The 14397-nt window shown below is 46.4% G+C and overlaps 1 protein-coding gene across 3 annotated transcripts in view; it reads left to right on the top strand.

Moving 5' to 3' along the window:
- CLCF1 (cardiotrophin like cytokine factor 1) overlaps positions 1-14397 on the top strand; it is a 51171-nt gene that overhangs the window by 1051 nt on the left and 35723 nt on the right. For 2 of the 3 annotated variants that reach the window (XR_013394050.1, XM_028739839.2), the window contains exon 1: positions 118-342. The exons of the other annotated variant lie outside the window; for it this stretch is intronic. Coding sequence is in view for 1 of the 2 variants with exons in the window: in XM_028739839.2 (XP_028595672.2) it covers positions 315-342 (28 nt within the window). In the remaining variant the exon portion in view is untranslated. Of the gene's footprint in view, positions 1-117; positions 343-14397 lie in introns of those variants that run through there. 3 annotated transcript variants of the gene reach the window in all.

Here is a 14397-nt window from a genome sequence, read left to right as displayed (position 1 = left end):
AGCAAATCACGGGAGGTGGAAGAGGAGAGAGAGAGAGAGAGAGAGAGTGAGAGAGAGAGACAGAGAGTGGTGAAAACTTTGCACACATACCAAAAAAAAAAAAAAAGCGTACAGACAACTTTTCCCACCTAACACCCAGCAAACACAAACCAAAACAAATAGGGAAAAGGGGGGAGGGAAAAAAAGGAACGGAACCGGGGGCAGAGCCAGCCGGGGAGAAAGGCAATTTTTTCACTCTGCGCCAGGAGCTTCGGAACAAAACCGTTTGCCTGCTAACCCGCAGCGTCGCCCCCAGCCCAAACTCTGAGTCTACTATGCTATGTGTTGCTGGGGGGGGTCCAGGTAAGGGCTCGCATCTCATTCAGTTTTGAGAGGGGGGATGGGGCGGCGGGGGGTTCTTGCCATGCGCCTCATCTTCCCCCCACCCCAAAACCGCTGCTGATTCTAATTTGATTTGATTAAAACGTCTGTCTGGCTTTGGGACTGATTTAAGACTTTCCCTTTGCCACCCCCCCCCTTCTCTCTTTTTCATGCATGTTTGTGATTACTTGGGGGGGGGGAGAGAAGGGGAGAGAGAGACGCTGCTTAGTAAGGGAATAACATCCAAAACTGACAGAGGAAAATCAAAGTCACCAGCATTTTAGACAAGGGCTATAAAGGGTTACCACCCCCCTTGCCGTGCTTTAAGTGCTGCCCCAGCACAGAAAGAAAGTATGTTTGGTTACCAAAATAAAGGTTTGTTTGTTTGTTTTTAAACAAAGAACAGGAGAAGTGAAAGGGGAGGGGGGAACCACCCTGAAACAAGTTTTTTCTGCAAAGAACAAGGAAACGTCCTTTGCTCCGGCGGATGGAGGGGGGGCACAAAACCCTAGGAAGTGTCCAATCTTCCTAAATAATGTTAGGGGTTTTTGTTGCTGTTGTTGTTAATCCTTAGAGTTTTAACATTTGCAGCCGGTTAACAAAACTTTTCTTGCTGTTACTTTGAAAAGGTTGGAAAGGAGTTGCGGAGGGGGGCGCGATTACTTGGAATGAGAGAACTTTTTCCTGCAGGGTGTAATTTTTATAAGCAATGGGGGTTTTGTGTTTTGCAGACAACACCCCAGGCTTTCTGGGAGAGGGCTTGTGTTTAAAATAAAATAAAAATGTAAAAACAAGCCTTAAAAGGTCAAAAGTGGTTTGTTTCCTGGACTGGCTCTTTTGACAATCACGCTGTTTGGGGGAGAGGGGAGTCTCTTGCTCCCACAGAGTCAGCTATTTTAAAAAGAAAGAGCAAACAAACAAAGCAAAACAAAAACAGAAAAATCTTTGGGATTTTTTCTCCCTTGCCTGGATGCTGGAAAAGGCAAAGCAGGGAATGTGGAGGGGGATATGCCGGAAAATGTGAGGCCGAGGAGACCAGTAGACAGGCATACGCAGAACTTGCTCTTTCATGTCTCAAATGAACAACAGCCCAAATTCTCACTGCTAGGTCTGTTGGGGAAAGATGCTGTCTATCGGCTTGGGTCTCTTTACTGCCGGTCAGTTCTGCTCCTTGGCTGAGATAGCCAGGAAAAGTGAAAAGGCATGGGAGGGGGGCAGCGCAGGCAGGGAGGGAGAGAATAGAGCTAAAACTGATAGGCGCAAATGGTTCTATCACTCCCATCCAGCAGCTGCAGCTAGCAGCTTGGGACTAGGCATCTTTTTAAGGGATTTCTCTCCAGAACAGCCCAAATTAGAGAGGGATCCTACCCAGCAATACATTGGGCTGATAGGCTGTCAAAGTGCCATTTGTTGGCTCTTTTTGCTTTAAAGCAGAAAGCTGCTTAGAGTTGGGTAGCCGGGGGGGGGGGGGGGGGGGAGGATGCTGCGCATGGGGTAGGTGTGACTAGAAAGGGCAATGGTGTGCTGGCAAATGGCACTGATGCATGTGAGATTATCTAGAGGGATGATGTCTCTGGAAATGAATTGAACCCTGTTTGCCTGCTGCATAGTTGGGCACCAGTGCAGGCTGGCAAGCAGCAGGCAACACGGCCCCCTGTTGTGTGCAAGAGGGGATGTGGGAGCCTATCCTCCAAACAGACAGCCAACCGTCACACCTGAAAAGGCTCTATGCTGTGCAATACCAGGGCTGCAGATCCACTGTACTCATAGGAAGGTCAACCTTAGCTTATATGTGCAGGGATAAAAAGGTGGCTGGAATACAAGATCACTGCTATGGAGGGAGCATCTCAAAAGAGAGGCTGGGACTATCCCAGGGAAAGTATCCAGGCATGTTATGGAGCCACATGTAGATTGGAATACACTCCCTAGTTAAGGACCATACATACTCCTCATGCTCAAAACAGCCATGTACATCCATATGCATGTCCATGGCCACACCAATGCATCTCCTTTCCTACAGATGCTCCTCATTAAATTTGCTGCTCAGAGGTAATGGGGCTGGGAGCCTTTACTATTGGCTTATTTTCCATTTCCAACTGTCCATCCCAAGTTGGCAAAGACATTAAGAGCCCCCAAAAGGGTCAGCTTTGAATGAGTTTTGTTCCTGGTGTTGATGCATAGCAAAATCACTCCTGTGAACTGCATGTGGAAAGGCCAACTACTCTTGTTGTTCTCTTCTTAGGAGCCAAAGTGTTTTATTGTACTGCCCGGTGGCTTAGTGGGACACCCTGGGATGCGCTTTTGATAAAGCACACGCATGGTTGTGTGCATAAGGATGTCCCCTCTTGCGAATGGCAGCATCTGAGTAAGCTCTGGCCCTGCTCAGAACAAAAGTGGGGGATGGAATTAATTTCAGTGTGTGAGAAGGGTAGAAATCTGTGTGAGATAGGGCTTGCTTAGTATAACAGTGTGGCTATATATAACTAGTAAACAGACAGAATGTAAACAGTCAGTGTAAGGATAGTAAGGTATGAGACAGGATGGGCACTAAATTCATGCATGTAACAGTCCTATTCAGAAACATAATACTTTTAACAGCCACGTTGCTTAATACCTAAAACGAAGGATGCCTGGAGCCCTTTGAGGACAATACACCCTAGCATGCAATCTAAGCCACTGTCTTCCTGACGGCTACTTCATAGGTTTCACACCTGAGGACTGGAAAGCCAGTCTTGAGTTGGTGTACAAGCACACCTTCATCCATTTGAGTGCTGCCACAAGCTACTGGGGTTGCCCCACACAACTTTCATCTAGGGAAAATGGCACACTAGATAGAAACGAGACTAGGTCTGGCTGTGGTCAGAAGGCACATTGGACCACTCCTTGCTGAAGCTAAGCAGGTTTGGGTCTGGTCAGTGCCTGGATGAGAGACCACCTGGGAATCCCATGTCCACTGCCTTGGGTTCCATGATGGAAGAAAAGTGGGATATAACATAAACCTTGGCTGTGAGCACTACATTGTACAGCACAACTTGCCCAGTAAATGGGCAACAGAGGAAGTCTTGCCACTGTCTCAGTCTGGGCTTGCACTGTGCCTTATATCAGCACTGGCTTCTTTCCCACAATAAGATGAGTTCAAGGCAGCCTCAGAGTTCTGACAGGTAGACCTCCTGCTGTCCAGCCCCGTGGGTTCGCACACATCTGTGTGTGTAAGCGCACCCGCGTGCGTGCGTGCGTGCACACACACACACACACACACACACACTTCCACGTGCATGCCCTTTCTGTACAGATGCTCCTCATTAAGTTTGCTGCTGGTTTAGGTTTGCTGATCTTAAGCCTGCAGCCAGGAAATTAAAGAGGGGAAAGGGAAAAGTTATAGGGAATGGTTTGAAGGTTCTGTGTGCTATTGCGACAAGACAGTAACAGGCTTATATACGGAAAGCGGCACAAATGAGGCTCGAGTAGGACATTTTGAGAGACAGGCTTCAGTTTTAGGGGCACATATAGACAGCCGTTTCCCACACTCCTGGCTCAGTGCTGTAGCGCAGGGATGGCCAAGTTCTGTGTTCTCAGGGACCACTCTATTCTCCAGGCAGTAGTCCGGAAACCGGAAGTATAGTTTGATGCACAGCCCGACCTCCTCACAGGTGGCCAGGCTTTACAATTCAGCCTCTGCGTAGCTATCAGACGGGGCACTGTTTATAACACCCCCCTCCCAATAATCACATTTAAAGTATGGAATAACTCACATATCTCGCAACATTTGCAAACAAATTTCCTCTCCTTGCATATGAAACCATGGGCAAAATGCATACCACATGGTTAGCATTTGGCAGGGCTGCCAAGAGCCTGATAAAACTGTTTCATGGGCCAGGTCTGACATCCAATGGAGCAAATGCTTTCTCCCCTATGGATCCACGCCAGGCCACCCACATGCTTTCTGTGAGAAGGTCCTGATCCCATGCAGGTTGCAGTCAGTTGTGTAGACCAACAGGGGCAGAAATGCTATGGTGGGATTTAGATACAGTACGGATGGGGAAAGCTGTGGCCCTCCAGATGATGTTGGGACTCCAGCTCCCATCAGCCCCAGCCAGCATGTTCAATAGTCAGGGGTGACTGGAGCTGCAATTCAGCAGTGTCTGCTGGGCTACAGGTTCCCCATCCCAACATACAGGGGGAATGCCTGTCCAGCCACTAAATTAGATCCAGCCAGATGTTCCGTTATACCATGTGAACTGAAGACACACTAAAAAACTGGAAGGTAGTACAAATTCAAAAAGAACCTTATACAAACTGCAACCTTCCCACCCCCTGCAATCCCCAAGTCAGTCATGGTGATTTCAGTCCAAACACAGACACCCACTGCCAGTTAGTAACTCTATTCTCAGAACTATTAAGGCCAAGTCCAGGTTTAAATTTTCCTGCTGTTAAGACACCCTACACATACACACACCCAAGATCACAGAAGTAATGAAATAACCAGGAGTTGTGGCGACAATTTCCCCTGGCTTGCGAAAGAGGTAGCAATCTATTCCTTCTTTAGACATTTACCTCCCAAACTCCAGGTGTTTGTTGTTGGGATAGATGCAGGAAACAAAGCATTTAAGCACAGTCACAAAAAGGAGGACTTTCAACAAACAACAGGACAGGTGGCCTATTGTGTTGTAGCCTAGGAAGAAACTGGGAAATATTAGGAATAGAATCACCCTCAGAATGAGAATAAAACTAGATTGATCATGTAAGCCAGGGATGGCTAACCTGTGGTCCCCCAAATACTATTGGACTGCAACTCCCATCAACCCTAACTAAAGGCTATGATGGTTGAGGGTGATGGGAGTTGAGTGTAGTCAGCCCTGGTGTAAAGGCAAGAGAGAAGCATGGCAAAGGAAACAGAAAACTGGGTCCTGAATCAGCATGCTAAACAGTAGTACAGAGGCAAGGATGGGGCCATGAATGGAGTGAGGAAAGTATCACACAGGTAGAGAAGGCAATATTGTAATAATCTGGGCCACAAGCAAGAACTTTGGATGCTAGCCCAGATGCTGCGGATGACTTAGTCACTAGAAAGTAATCACAGAGGGATGCTTGAGGTCTTGAAAGGAGGCTGAGCAAAATGCATCATGGTACCCTGACTATATATGGGAAAATCAAACTCCATTCTGACCACACTGGATTTCAGGTTGCTCATGATTGCAAAGCTATACAGTCAACAGCAGAAAAGAAAAACCTGGTATGAGTGGCAAGTTCGTCCATTACTGGGGCACAGAGGAGCCCGAGATGGAGCTCTAACATTCCTCACATGAAAGCGGAGGAAGCTACCAAGTGTAGTTCTAAAGGTGTGACCTGACAGATGGGTGTGCTGGCAATGGAGTCATTCAGGAGATGGCAGACCTTCAAGGGAAACTGATCTGAAAGGATGTTCAAGGGAGATGAGGGCAAAGTGGTGTTTCTGAGTTTAGACCAGGAGGAGGTGATTTTAGATGTTACATCAGCTGTTTCGGGGAAAACTCTGGCTGCAGTCTGTATGAATGAATAATGAGTGGAGGAAGATAAGAAAGTGAATCAAGGCTTTCTTGTGGAATCTTTATCTGCAACAGGGATAGGAAACGTGGCCCTCCACATGTTATGGGACTACAACTCCCATCATCCTTGGCCACTGCTTATGCTGGATGGGACTGATGGGCACTGGGAGTCCAAAACCATCCGGAGGACCAAGTGTTTCTCAATCCATGATCTACAGCATCTGAACCCTGCTTACAAGGACAGTTTGAAAAAGGTGCCGAGGTCTAGTCTGTGTGGATAGCAGTCTCCTCATGGCTACTGAACAGTGATTGCTATTTTCTTAGCATGGACAGTTCCTGTGCAGTGATTTCTCATTTAGATTCTAGGAATCTCAGTGGAGTGCTATTTACTGCAAGTGTCCCAAGTGCATTTTTTGTGCTCTGGCATAAAAGCTCTTTGGTATATTTGACGCTGGCTAAATTGCACAGTGCTGACATGCCAGTTCTTCATTATTCTGCCCACAAGACTCTTGAGAGCCCTCTTGGAAATTTAACCATGTCTCCCCATTAATAGCCCCAGGAACACCAGATTCTCTGCCAATCTCTGTGTCTAATATAGGAAGGACTCAAATTAAGGCTTCCCATATTAAGATTTCTTTAAATGAAGCGCTCACAGACCACTAAGCCATTCCCTGCCACGAATGCTTTGAAATCCCAAAGGGGAACAACCTGTCATAAGCTCTTGCCAACAGCTTAATTCTTCCAGGAGAAGCCAGCTAGAAAAAGAAAAGCTCACAAACTTGAAAAGTGATCAGCCTGCTTTAAACTTGTAGAATTAGGGTGACCAGCAATCTTGGAGCATTTCCATGGTCATGAAAATCCACAAGGCACCTCTGTAGTTTTCTGTGATCAAAGAATATGCTGCACCCCTAAATGTGAATCATTTCAGGGGGTTTGTCTTCTGTTTCTTGCATTGGCTCTAAATTTCACAGCTGGGTACCTGAGCATGGCTAAATACTATTCATGCCTGGTCAGGATAGGACACCACAGACTATGTTCTTACCTGTCTCAATAACCAGATGGGCACTAGGAATTATACTTAGTGTTACTAATCTCCATTCTGCATAGTATTAACACATGATGGCTTTTGTACGGAACCCCAATGCATGCAGTAAGGTGCCCTCAATATGACTTTCTGCTCTGACTTTGGGCTTTTCCTACTGCCTTCCTTTCAGCCTTGATACTCTTGTAAGCTAACATCACAGTTTTGAACCAGGCCAGACTGGTTTCAATGCAGCTTAGCTCAATATATACTTTGGCTCCACACGTTCCCATATTCAACAGTAGAGTCAAACACCTAAAAAGCCTGTGTCAGAAAAACTCTTGTCAACAACCATATCCATGTATATCTTGCAGGCTCAGGACAGTTTTGAGGTCACGCAGCCAATAATATTTCATGTTTACCCAGAAATAAATCCAGCTGAGCTCAATGGTGCTTAAAAAAGGTAAAGGGACCCCTGACCATTAGGTCCAGTTGTGGCCAACTCTGGGGTTGCGGCTCTCATCTCGCTTTACTGGCCGAGGGAGCCGTCGTACAGCTTCCGGGTTATGTGGCCAGAATGACTAAGCCGCTTCTGGCGAACCAAAGCAGCGCACGGAAACACCGTTTACCTTCCTGCCGGAGCGATACCTACCGTATTTTTCGCTCTATAACACGCACCCGACCATAACACACACGTAGTTTTTAGAGGAGGAAAATCCGTAGGCATGCCACCCGTAGGCATTCCCTCCATAACACGCACAGACATTTCCCCTTACTTTTAGGAGGGAAAAAGTGAGTGTTATGGTGCAAAAAATACGGTATTTATCTACTTGCACTTTGACTTGCTTTTGAACTGCTAGGTTGGCAGGAGCAGGGACCCAGCAACAGGAGCTCACCCCGTCGCAGGGATTCGAACCGCCAACCTTTTGATCGGCAAGTCCTAGGCTCTGTGGTTTAACCCACAGCACTACCCGCATCCCCCAATGGTGCTTACTTCCTAGTTAATGCATGCATAGGAGTGACTTCAATATACACCCAAGGCTGCAATTTCAGGATTGTTTCAGAGAAACATCTGTCTATTCTCAAAAGCTTTCCTCTTACCAATCCTATCCCTGAAATGGACTATTCTTTTGCTATCAGCCAGTTTTCCCAATCAATACTTCCCTCCTAAGAATGTCTCGCTATAAAACCTGATGCCAACTAACACCTCACCATATGCAGCAACTGAAATAAAGCATTTCCACACTCCCCTTGTTCTCTGCACGCCCGAGGTCTTTCCACTGATACAGTTGCTTTTCCCTCAGTGGAAATCTTATTACACATCATCCTGCAGGAAGCCTCTTTGTTATGCTAAGATTGCAATCCTAAATTCATCTATTAAGAGTAGGGCTGCAATCCTATGCACATTCACCCCAAGTAAACATGTACAAAGTTTGTGGTGCAAGTTCCACTGAACTAAGGAGGACTTGCTAAGGAGGAGTAAGCATGCAATAGACTTGAGTAAGCACACGTTGCCACCTCACGAGTTCTGAGTGGTCCAAGCAGTGATGTTCTTGTAATCTCAGGCATTTACTATCCCACACCGAAATCCTTTAAGCACAGATCTAAAAAGAGGAAAGTTAAAGGTGCAGAGTTTGGCACTTTCTGTGTTGAGTTGAAACTGCCAAACTCCTTGGCTTGCACCCAAATCTGAAATTATTTTTGCATTGTGCAGTCTAGACATGCTCTCCTCAACTGTCCTCCAGGGGCACTATGCACACTTGGTGGCCCTGCTCACAACTTTTGGGCCTAGGCAAACACTCAGCTTGTTTGGTTTTTATGATAGAGGCCAGGCTCCTATCCCAAAAAGCATCTCATTTTACCATTTGGTCTGATGCCACTTCTGATTCTCTCACACACAGGAGGCTTGATGTAGCAATATTATTATCATCCTCATTGTCATCTAATTTATGTACCACTTATATGTCAACTATAAAATCAATACATAATCAATACATAATTAAAATACACAATAAGTATTCCATTGTAGCATTTGAAAGAGCAAAACAAAAGCCCCTATCGAAACAATAAAATCATAAGTTCACTTCCGGGGAATGCTTGCCTAAACAGGTGTGCCTAAACAGCAGGCTTGTGGTGGTTACAGTGTCCTACTGACTGAGGCAGGTTGTAACAACATTTTAACTAGAAAGAGCTCTGCTTGATGGAAATGGAATGGTGGACCTTTTTCACTGCCATCATCGCTATGTGATAGTTGCAGATATGCATTCTAACCACTGTTCAGCCTGCTACAGCTGTTACCTGGCCTCTTTTGTTGCTCGTAGCTATGAAGAGAACTGAGGAGCAGAATGAGCTCTGCAGTGTCAGACCAGACACACTGAAGTGACTGTGTCAACAGGCCTCCTCACCCTAATGTTCTACAATTAGGAAACAGCCTCAACAAAATTACCAAAATTGGCTACTGGAAAATCCTCCAGAGCACTCAGGAATCAATCAGATTTCATAGGTCTCAAAGCGCATGCCGTCCAAATTGGCCCCTCCCCACCACAAAGGGATCAATATGCAAACCACAAGCCACTCACCCTGAAGTGACGCCTAAAGCTAATGTGTGTCCTACCCTGTGTATTGGTCCATTGACAATTTGGGACAGGCCCATGAAGGCCATGAAGTCCCAAACTGGACCAGACAAAGCAACCTTGGCATGAATGTCGAGGTCATGCAGAACCACTGTCCTGGGGTCCCCCAACACTGGACTTGAGACTACCTTAGATAGCCATTGGGCAACAGGGTGGGCACTTAACCAACAGCATCCCTAATCTCTTCCACTGACTCAACTACAGGTACAGGTTTCCAAGATCTATTCCAAGACTATGGGGTATTTTGGCAAGCTGCATAGATGTCTTACAGACCTCAGTGACTCCCCCAATCTGGCCTTCTAACTTTTATAGCCTTAGTGCATCCAGGTTCACTAAACAGCTTGTCAAATTTTCTGCTAATGACTTGTGCATGGTGCTTTGTAGGCAAATCTGTAGGAACTAAGCACACAGCTAAGTGATTTGCATGGAATGTGCACCTAACTCCTGTATTGCACCCCTTGTGTTTTATACTTCAACCCCTAAGCTTCCAACTCAGCTGTCCATTCAGCTGTCTTCCCTTCTCACTTGACCTCATCTGTTCTCACATCCTTTGCCTCAATTCCCCATTCTGCCCTTGTTTGCTGCTGCCTATAAGTGTGGGTGGTCACTGACTATCCTCTGCCTGTTCTTTTGCTACAGGTATTTAACTTTAGGAGCTGTTCACAAACTGTTGTTGAACTTCTAAGTATACTTGCCAGGAAACAAGTCTCAGTGAAATCAGTAGGGTTTGGTTCCAAGTAAATGTGATTAAGATCAGGCTCTAAGTTTGACAATAAATGGTTAAAAATGTGTTAGAGGACCCAGTAAAGTTTCTTATGTGCAGTATTCTAGCACATGCTCTGTTGTGTGCCCATTTGTAAACAGCTGCAAGTTCCTTCGTGGGCTATATAACCTGCAGAGTCTCCCATCCATCTAGGAATCTCCTTCTGTGCCTCATTCATTTTCACACTTTTTCTGTTCCCTGTCACTTCCTACTTCACCCTACACTTCTCTCTCCCGGAGTGATGCAGCTTACCTCAGAATGGAAAAATCCTTACAAAGCACAGCCACTGTCTGGTTAATTTCATTGTCCGCTTTCTTGCACGGCCTTGACTCTGTCATTATTGATGCAAACAAGTCTGCCGGCTGTTTGGGGCTCCCCAGTGTCATCAGCAGACTCCTCCATTTGCTCAGCCCGGAGTATGCCTAAGGGAATACACAGATGTAAGGACAAGCAGGGTACACAACCAACATCACTCCAGCCCACCCAGCCCCTACTTACTGAAGACATGGGGGAACTTTGTTCCAATCCCGTCAGCTGAAGATTCACCAGAAAGCCTAAACAATGTATTTTATTTTGCTCAGCCTCTGTTCTGTGAAATGGCAATAATGAACAGCCCAATTCATAGGTTGTTTCCAGACTGAAAGCAGCAATGGTGATAGAGGCATCTGGCTCTCTAAAAGTGGTGCTGGTTCTTTACCATGCTCCACACACCAACGTCAGGTGTCAAGTCATTCATAGCCCACTATAGGGGACACTATATAATTCACAAAGGTTGATATTCTACTCAGTAGAACCAGCAGAGTTTTAAGACCTTGGATTACTAGGTGAAATTTTCAACATTGTACCACACTGTAACAATGCTCAAAGATATACTAATATATGTTCTACTTTCTTGGACCTTTTCATAAGACAATGAAGAAGAAAGTTGATAATGTGGGCATCTAAATTTTAGATGTGTGCAATGGAGCAGTTCACTGTTTGTCTGAGCAGAATGGGAAGTTCACATGTCCAGGACCACTGCAGACTTAAGCTTCCCACAGACACCCCTGCGCATGCACACACACTTTTGAGGCTTCCTGCAACTGCAGCGTATTAAAAACAAACTTTAAATCAAGCAGAGAAAATGACAAGTGTCAGACATCAGGTTTTCTTATGTGAAACTTTTATATGTTAGTAAAAAAGAGAGAAAGGTAAAGGACCCCTGGACAGTTAAGTCCTGTCAAAGGTGACTATGCAATGCGGCACTCATCTTGTTTCAGACCGAGGGAGCTGGCGTTTGCCCACAGACAGCTTTCCAGGTCATGTGGCCAATGTGACTAAACCACTCCTGGTGCAACAGAACACCTGGAAACACTGTTTACATTCCTGCCACAGCAGTACCTATTTATCTATTTGCACTGGTATACTTTCAAACTGCTAGGCTGGCAGAAGCTGGGAAACAGTAACTAGAAGAAGAAGAGTTTGGATTTGATATCCCGCCTTTCACTCCCCTTCAGGAGTCTCAAAGCGGCTAACATTCTCCTTTCCCTTCCTCCCCCACAACAAACACTCTGTAACAGTAACTAGAGCTTATCCTGTTGCATAGATTCAAACTGCTGACAGTGGTTTAGACCACAGCGCCACCCGCTCCCTCGGGTACCATAGTAAGTCATTGAGATAGTTTATGGCAAAGGGGGTGCCCTCTCAGTTTCAGGGTAGCACTTTAAATGTCATACAGTATTAAGTTATCCAGAGTATCTACTGCAGCTAGTTCTGAACACATATGTAAGACTCTTCCTTCAACCTTTCTGAATATACAGAATGCTTTCAACATTTCATAACCACTCTGATTTTGCACAGAAGCAAGGTTAAAGGTGTTAAGGGTACATATATAATCTTACGTACCATAAGTAGTGATGGGACGCGGGTAGCACTGTGGGTTAAACCACAGAGACTAGGGCTTGCCGATCAGAAGGTCGGCTGTTCGAAACCCCATGACGGGGTGAGCTCCCGTTGCTGGGTCCCTGCTCCTGCCAACCTAGCAGTTCAAAAGCACGTCAAAGTGCAAGTAGATAAATAGGTACCGCTCCGGTGGGAAGGTAAACGGCGTTTCTGTGCACTGCTCTGGTTTGCCAGAAGCAGCTTAGTCATGCTGGCCACATGACCCATTAGCTGTACGCCAGCTCCCTCGGCCAATAAAGCGAGATGAGCGCTGCAAGCCCAGTGTCGTCCGCGACTGGACCTAATGGTCAGGGGTCCCTTTACCTTTACCCTAAGTAGTACAAAATGCACTCTCCAACACGCTTCTGCTCCACTTGCAATCCTGGGTCAACTCCAATGTGCCTCTGGCCCATTAATGAAGTCATTTCCCCCTCCATATTACATTTACTTGGTTTCTGCCTCTTCCCTACCCCATCTTCCATTTGCTAAATCCTCTTAGTCTAGGGGTGCCCAAACTTTTTTCAAAGAGGACCAGATTTCATGAAGTAAACATGTGCGAGGGCTGACCAAAGTTGTTGAACTTTGTTGTTGAGTTTTTTTAGGATTGAAGTTTGCCCCAAAGTTATTGAGCTTTAGGGTTTTACCCCAAGACATATACTGCCGCGGGGGCCGGATAAAATTGACCGGGGGCCGGATAAAATTGACCAGCAGGCCCCGATATTGACTTTGGACATGCCTGTCTTAGTCCTTCCCTTTGTGTGTGAACCAGGAGAGGATGGGTGTCTACCCCAGTTCACTGCATCAAAGGCTTCCTTTCAAAGTATTATGCATACCTGCAAGGTGAAAAGCAATTGCTCCCTTTACACCCTTTCCTCTCCCAGTAGTCTCTTTCACTCTGGAGATTTAGATTTAGGTTAAGCCCTCCCCGCTAAACATAAGGGCAACCAGTTGCTCCTTTAATTTTTTCGAGGGTGAGGTGGGCAGAGTGATCTCTTGTACTGACTCCTAAAGACTCCTATTTTCTTGGCTTGCTGCTCTGACTTTCAGCCTCGAGAATCAAAAAATATTTGCGAATGCAAAAATAAAACTTCCTTATCACGTCAATCATAGACGCGACCTTCCTCCCAAGATAAATCTGCTGGGACTAGTCTATTATCTTTTCCATGTACCTATTCGCTTAGAATCCATAAAATAAAACGTCTGGAGAAATGCTGCGAGAATCTTCCACGGTGAGCTTTCTGGGCTCACCATACGCATTCCCCGTAACTCCAGCCGCCATTAAACAACCCGACTAACTCTTCTGGTCTGGTTTTTAGAGGGCTTTTTATACTGGCGGCCGCTTTCGAAGTTCCGGTGACAAAGCGGGATACAAATCTTAAAATAAATGAATACAGCTCGTTGATTGCAATGGCCGCGGAAGTTCAGGGCCCCACAAATCAGTTCCCTTCCTCCCTCTCCCGTATCTACCACCTTTTCTGCAGGCCGCAATCACGTCCTTATCTAGCCTGATCCAACTTCTCTTTTGTACGTGAGGGAGAAAAAGTAAATGCACCCCCTTCCCCGGTGAAGAAGCTCTTTTCTTCAGATCGCATTCTAAAAAGTTGCAAAAATGCGCTGCGGCCCCTTTCCGCCATGTTTTGATTGCTTCTTCCCATTCTCGCCTCAGGGCCACCTTAATCTGTGCCCAGCTTGCCGTCGTCCACACCCCTCGACCCTTTCAGCCTCCCCCCACCACGCCACGTAAAAGTCTACGGCCAGCTTTGTTGTTTGTTTTGGAACCAACAGCGCCTGCAACTCTGGAAACTCGACCCTCCTCCTCCTCCTCTCGCCCCTGACCCGCCCAGGCTCTCACACCACAACATGTGGGGCTGAGCTGTTAAAAAAAAAAAACCTTCGTGGGGGCTCACGGCACCGCGGGGCTCAGCCAACCCAAACAGAAAGGGGAGTGAGTCACAAGCGAGCAACACCCCCCCCCCCACCCCAATCGGGTTCAGCACCGTCCGTTTTCAGTTCAGCTCAATGATGCCTCACTGGCCGAGAGGTGTACGAATCAGGTAAATGCTCTTAGGGCTGTTTTCAATCCACACCCCATAAAGTCGATCCCGATTCCCTAAGGTTGATCTACTGTATCCCCCCTTCCTCACTTGACTGGTGAGGAGATACTCTACGTTGTTA

This window comes from Podarcis muralis, chromosome 1 (assembly GCF_964188315.1).
Source record: "Podarcis muralis chromosome 1, rPodMur119.hap1.1, whole genome shotgun sequence".
Classification (NCBI taxonomy): Eukaryota; Metazoa; Chordata; class Lepidosauria; order Squamata; family Lacertidae; genus Podarcis; species Podarcis muralis.
This window is presented reverse-complemented; position numbering and strand designations above follow the sequence as displayed.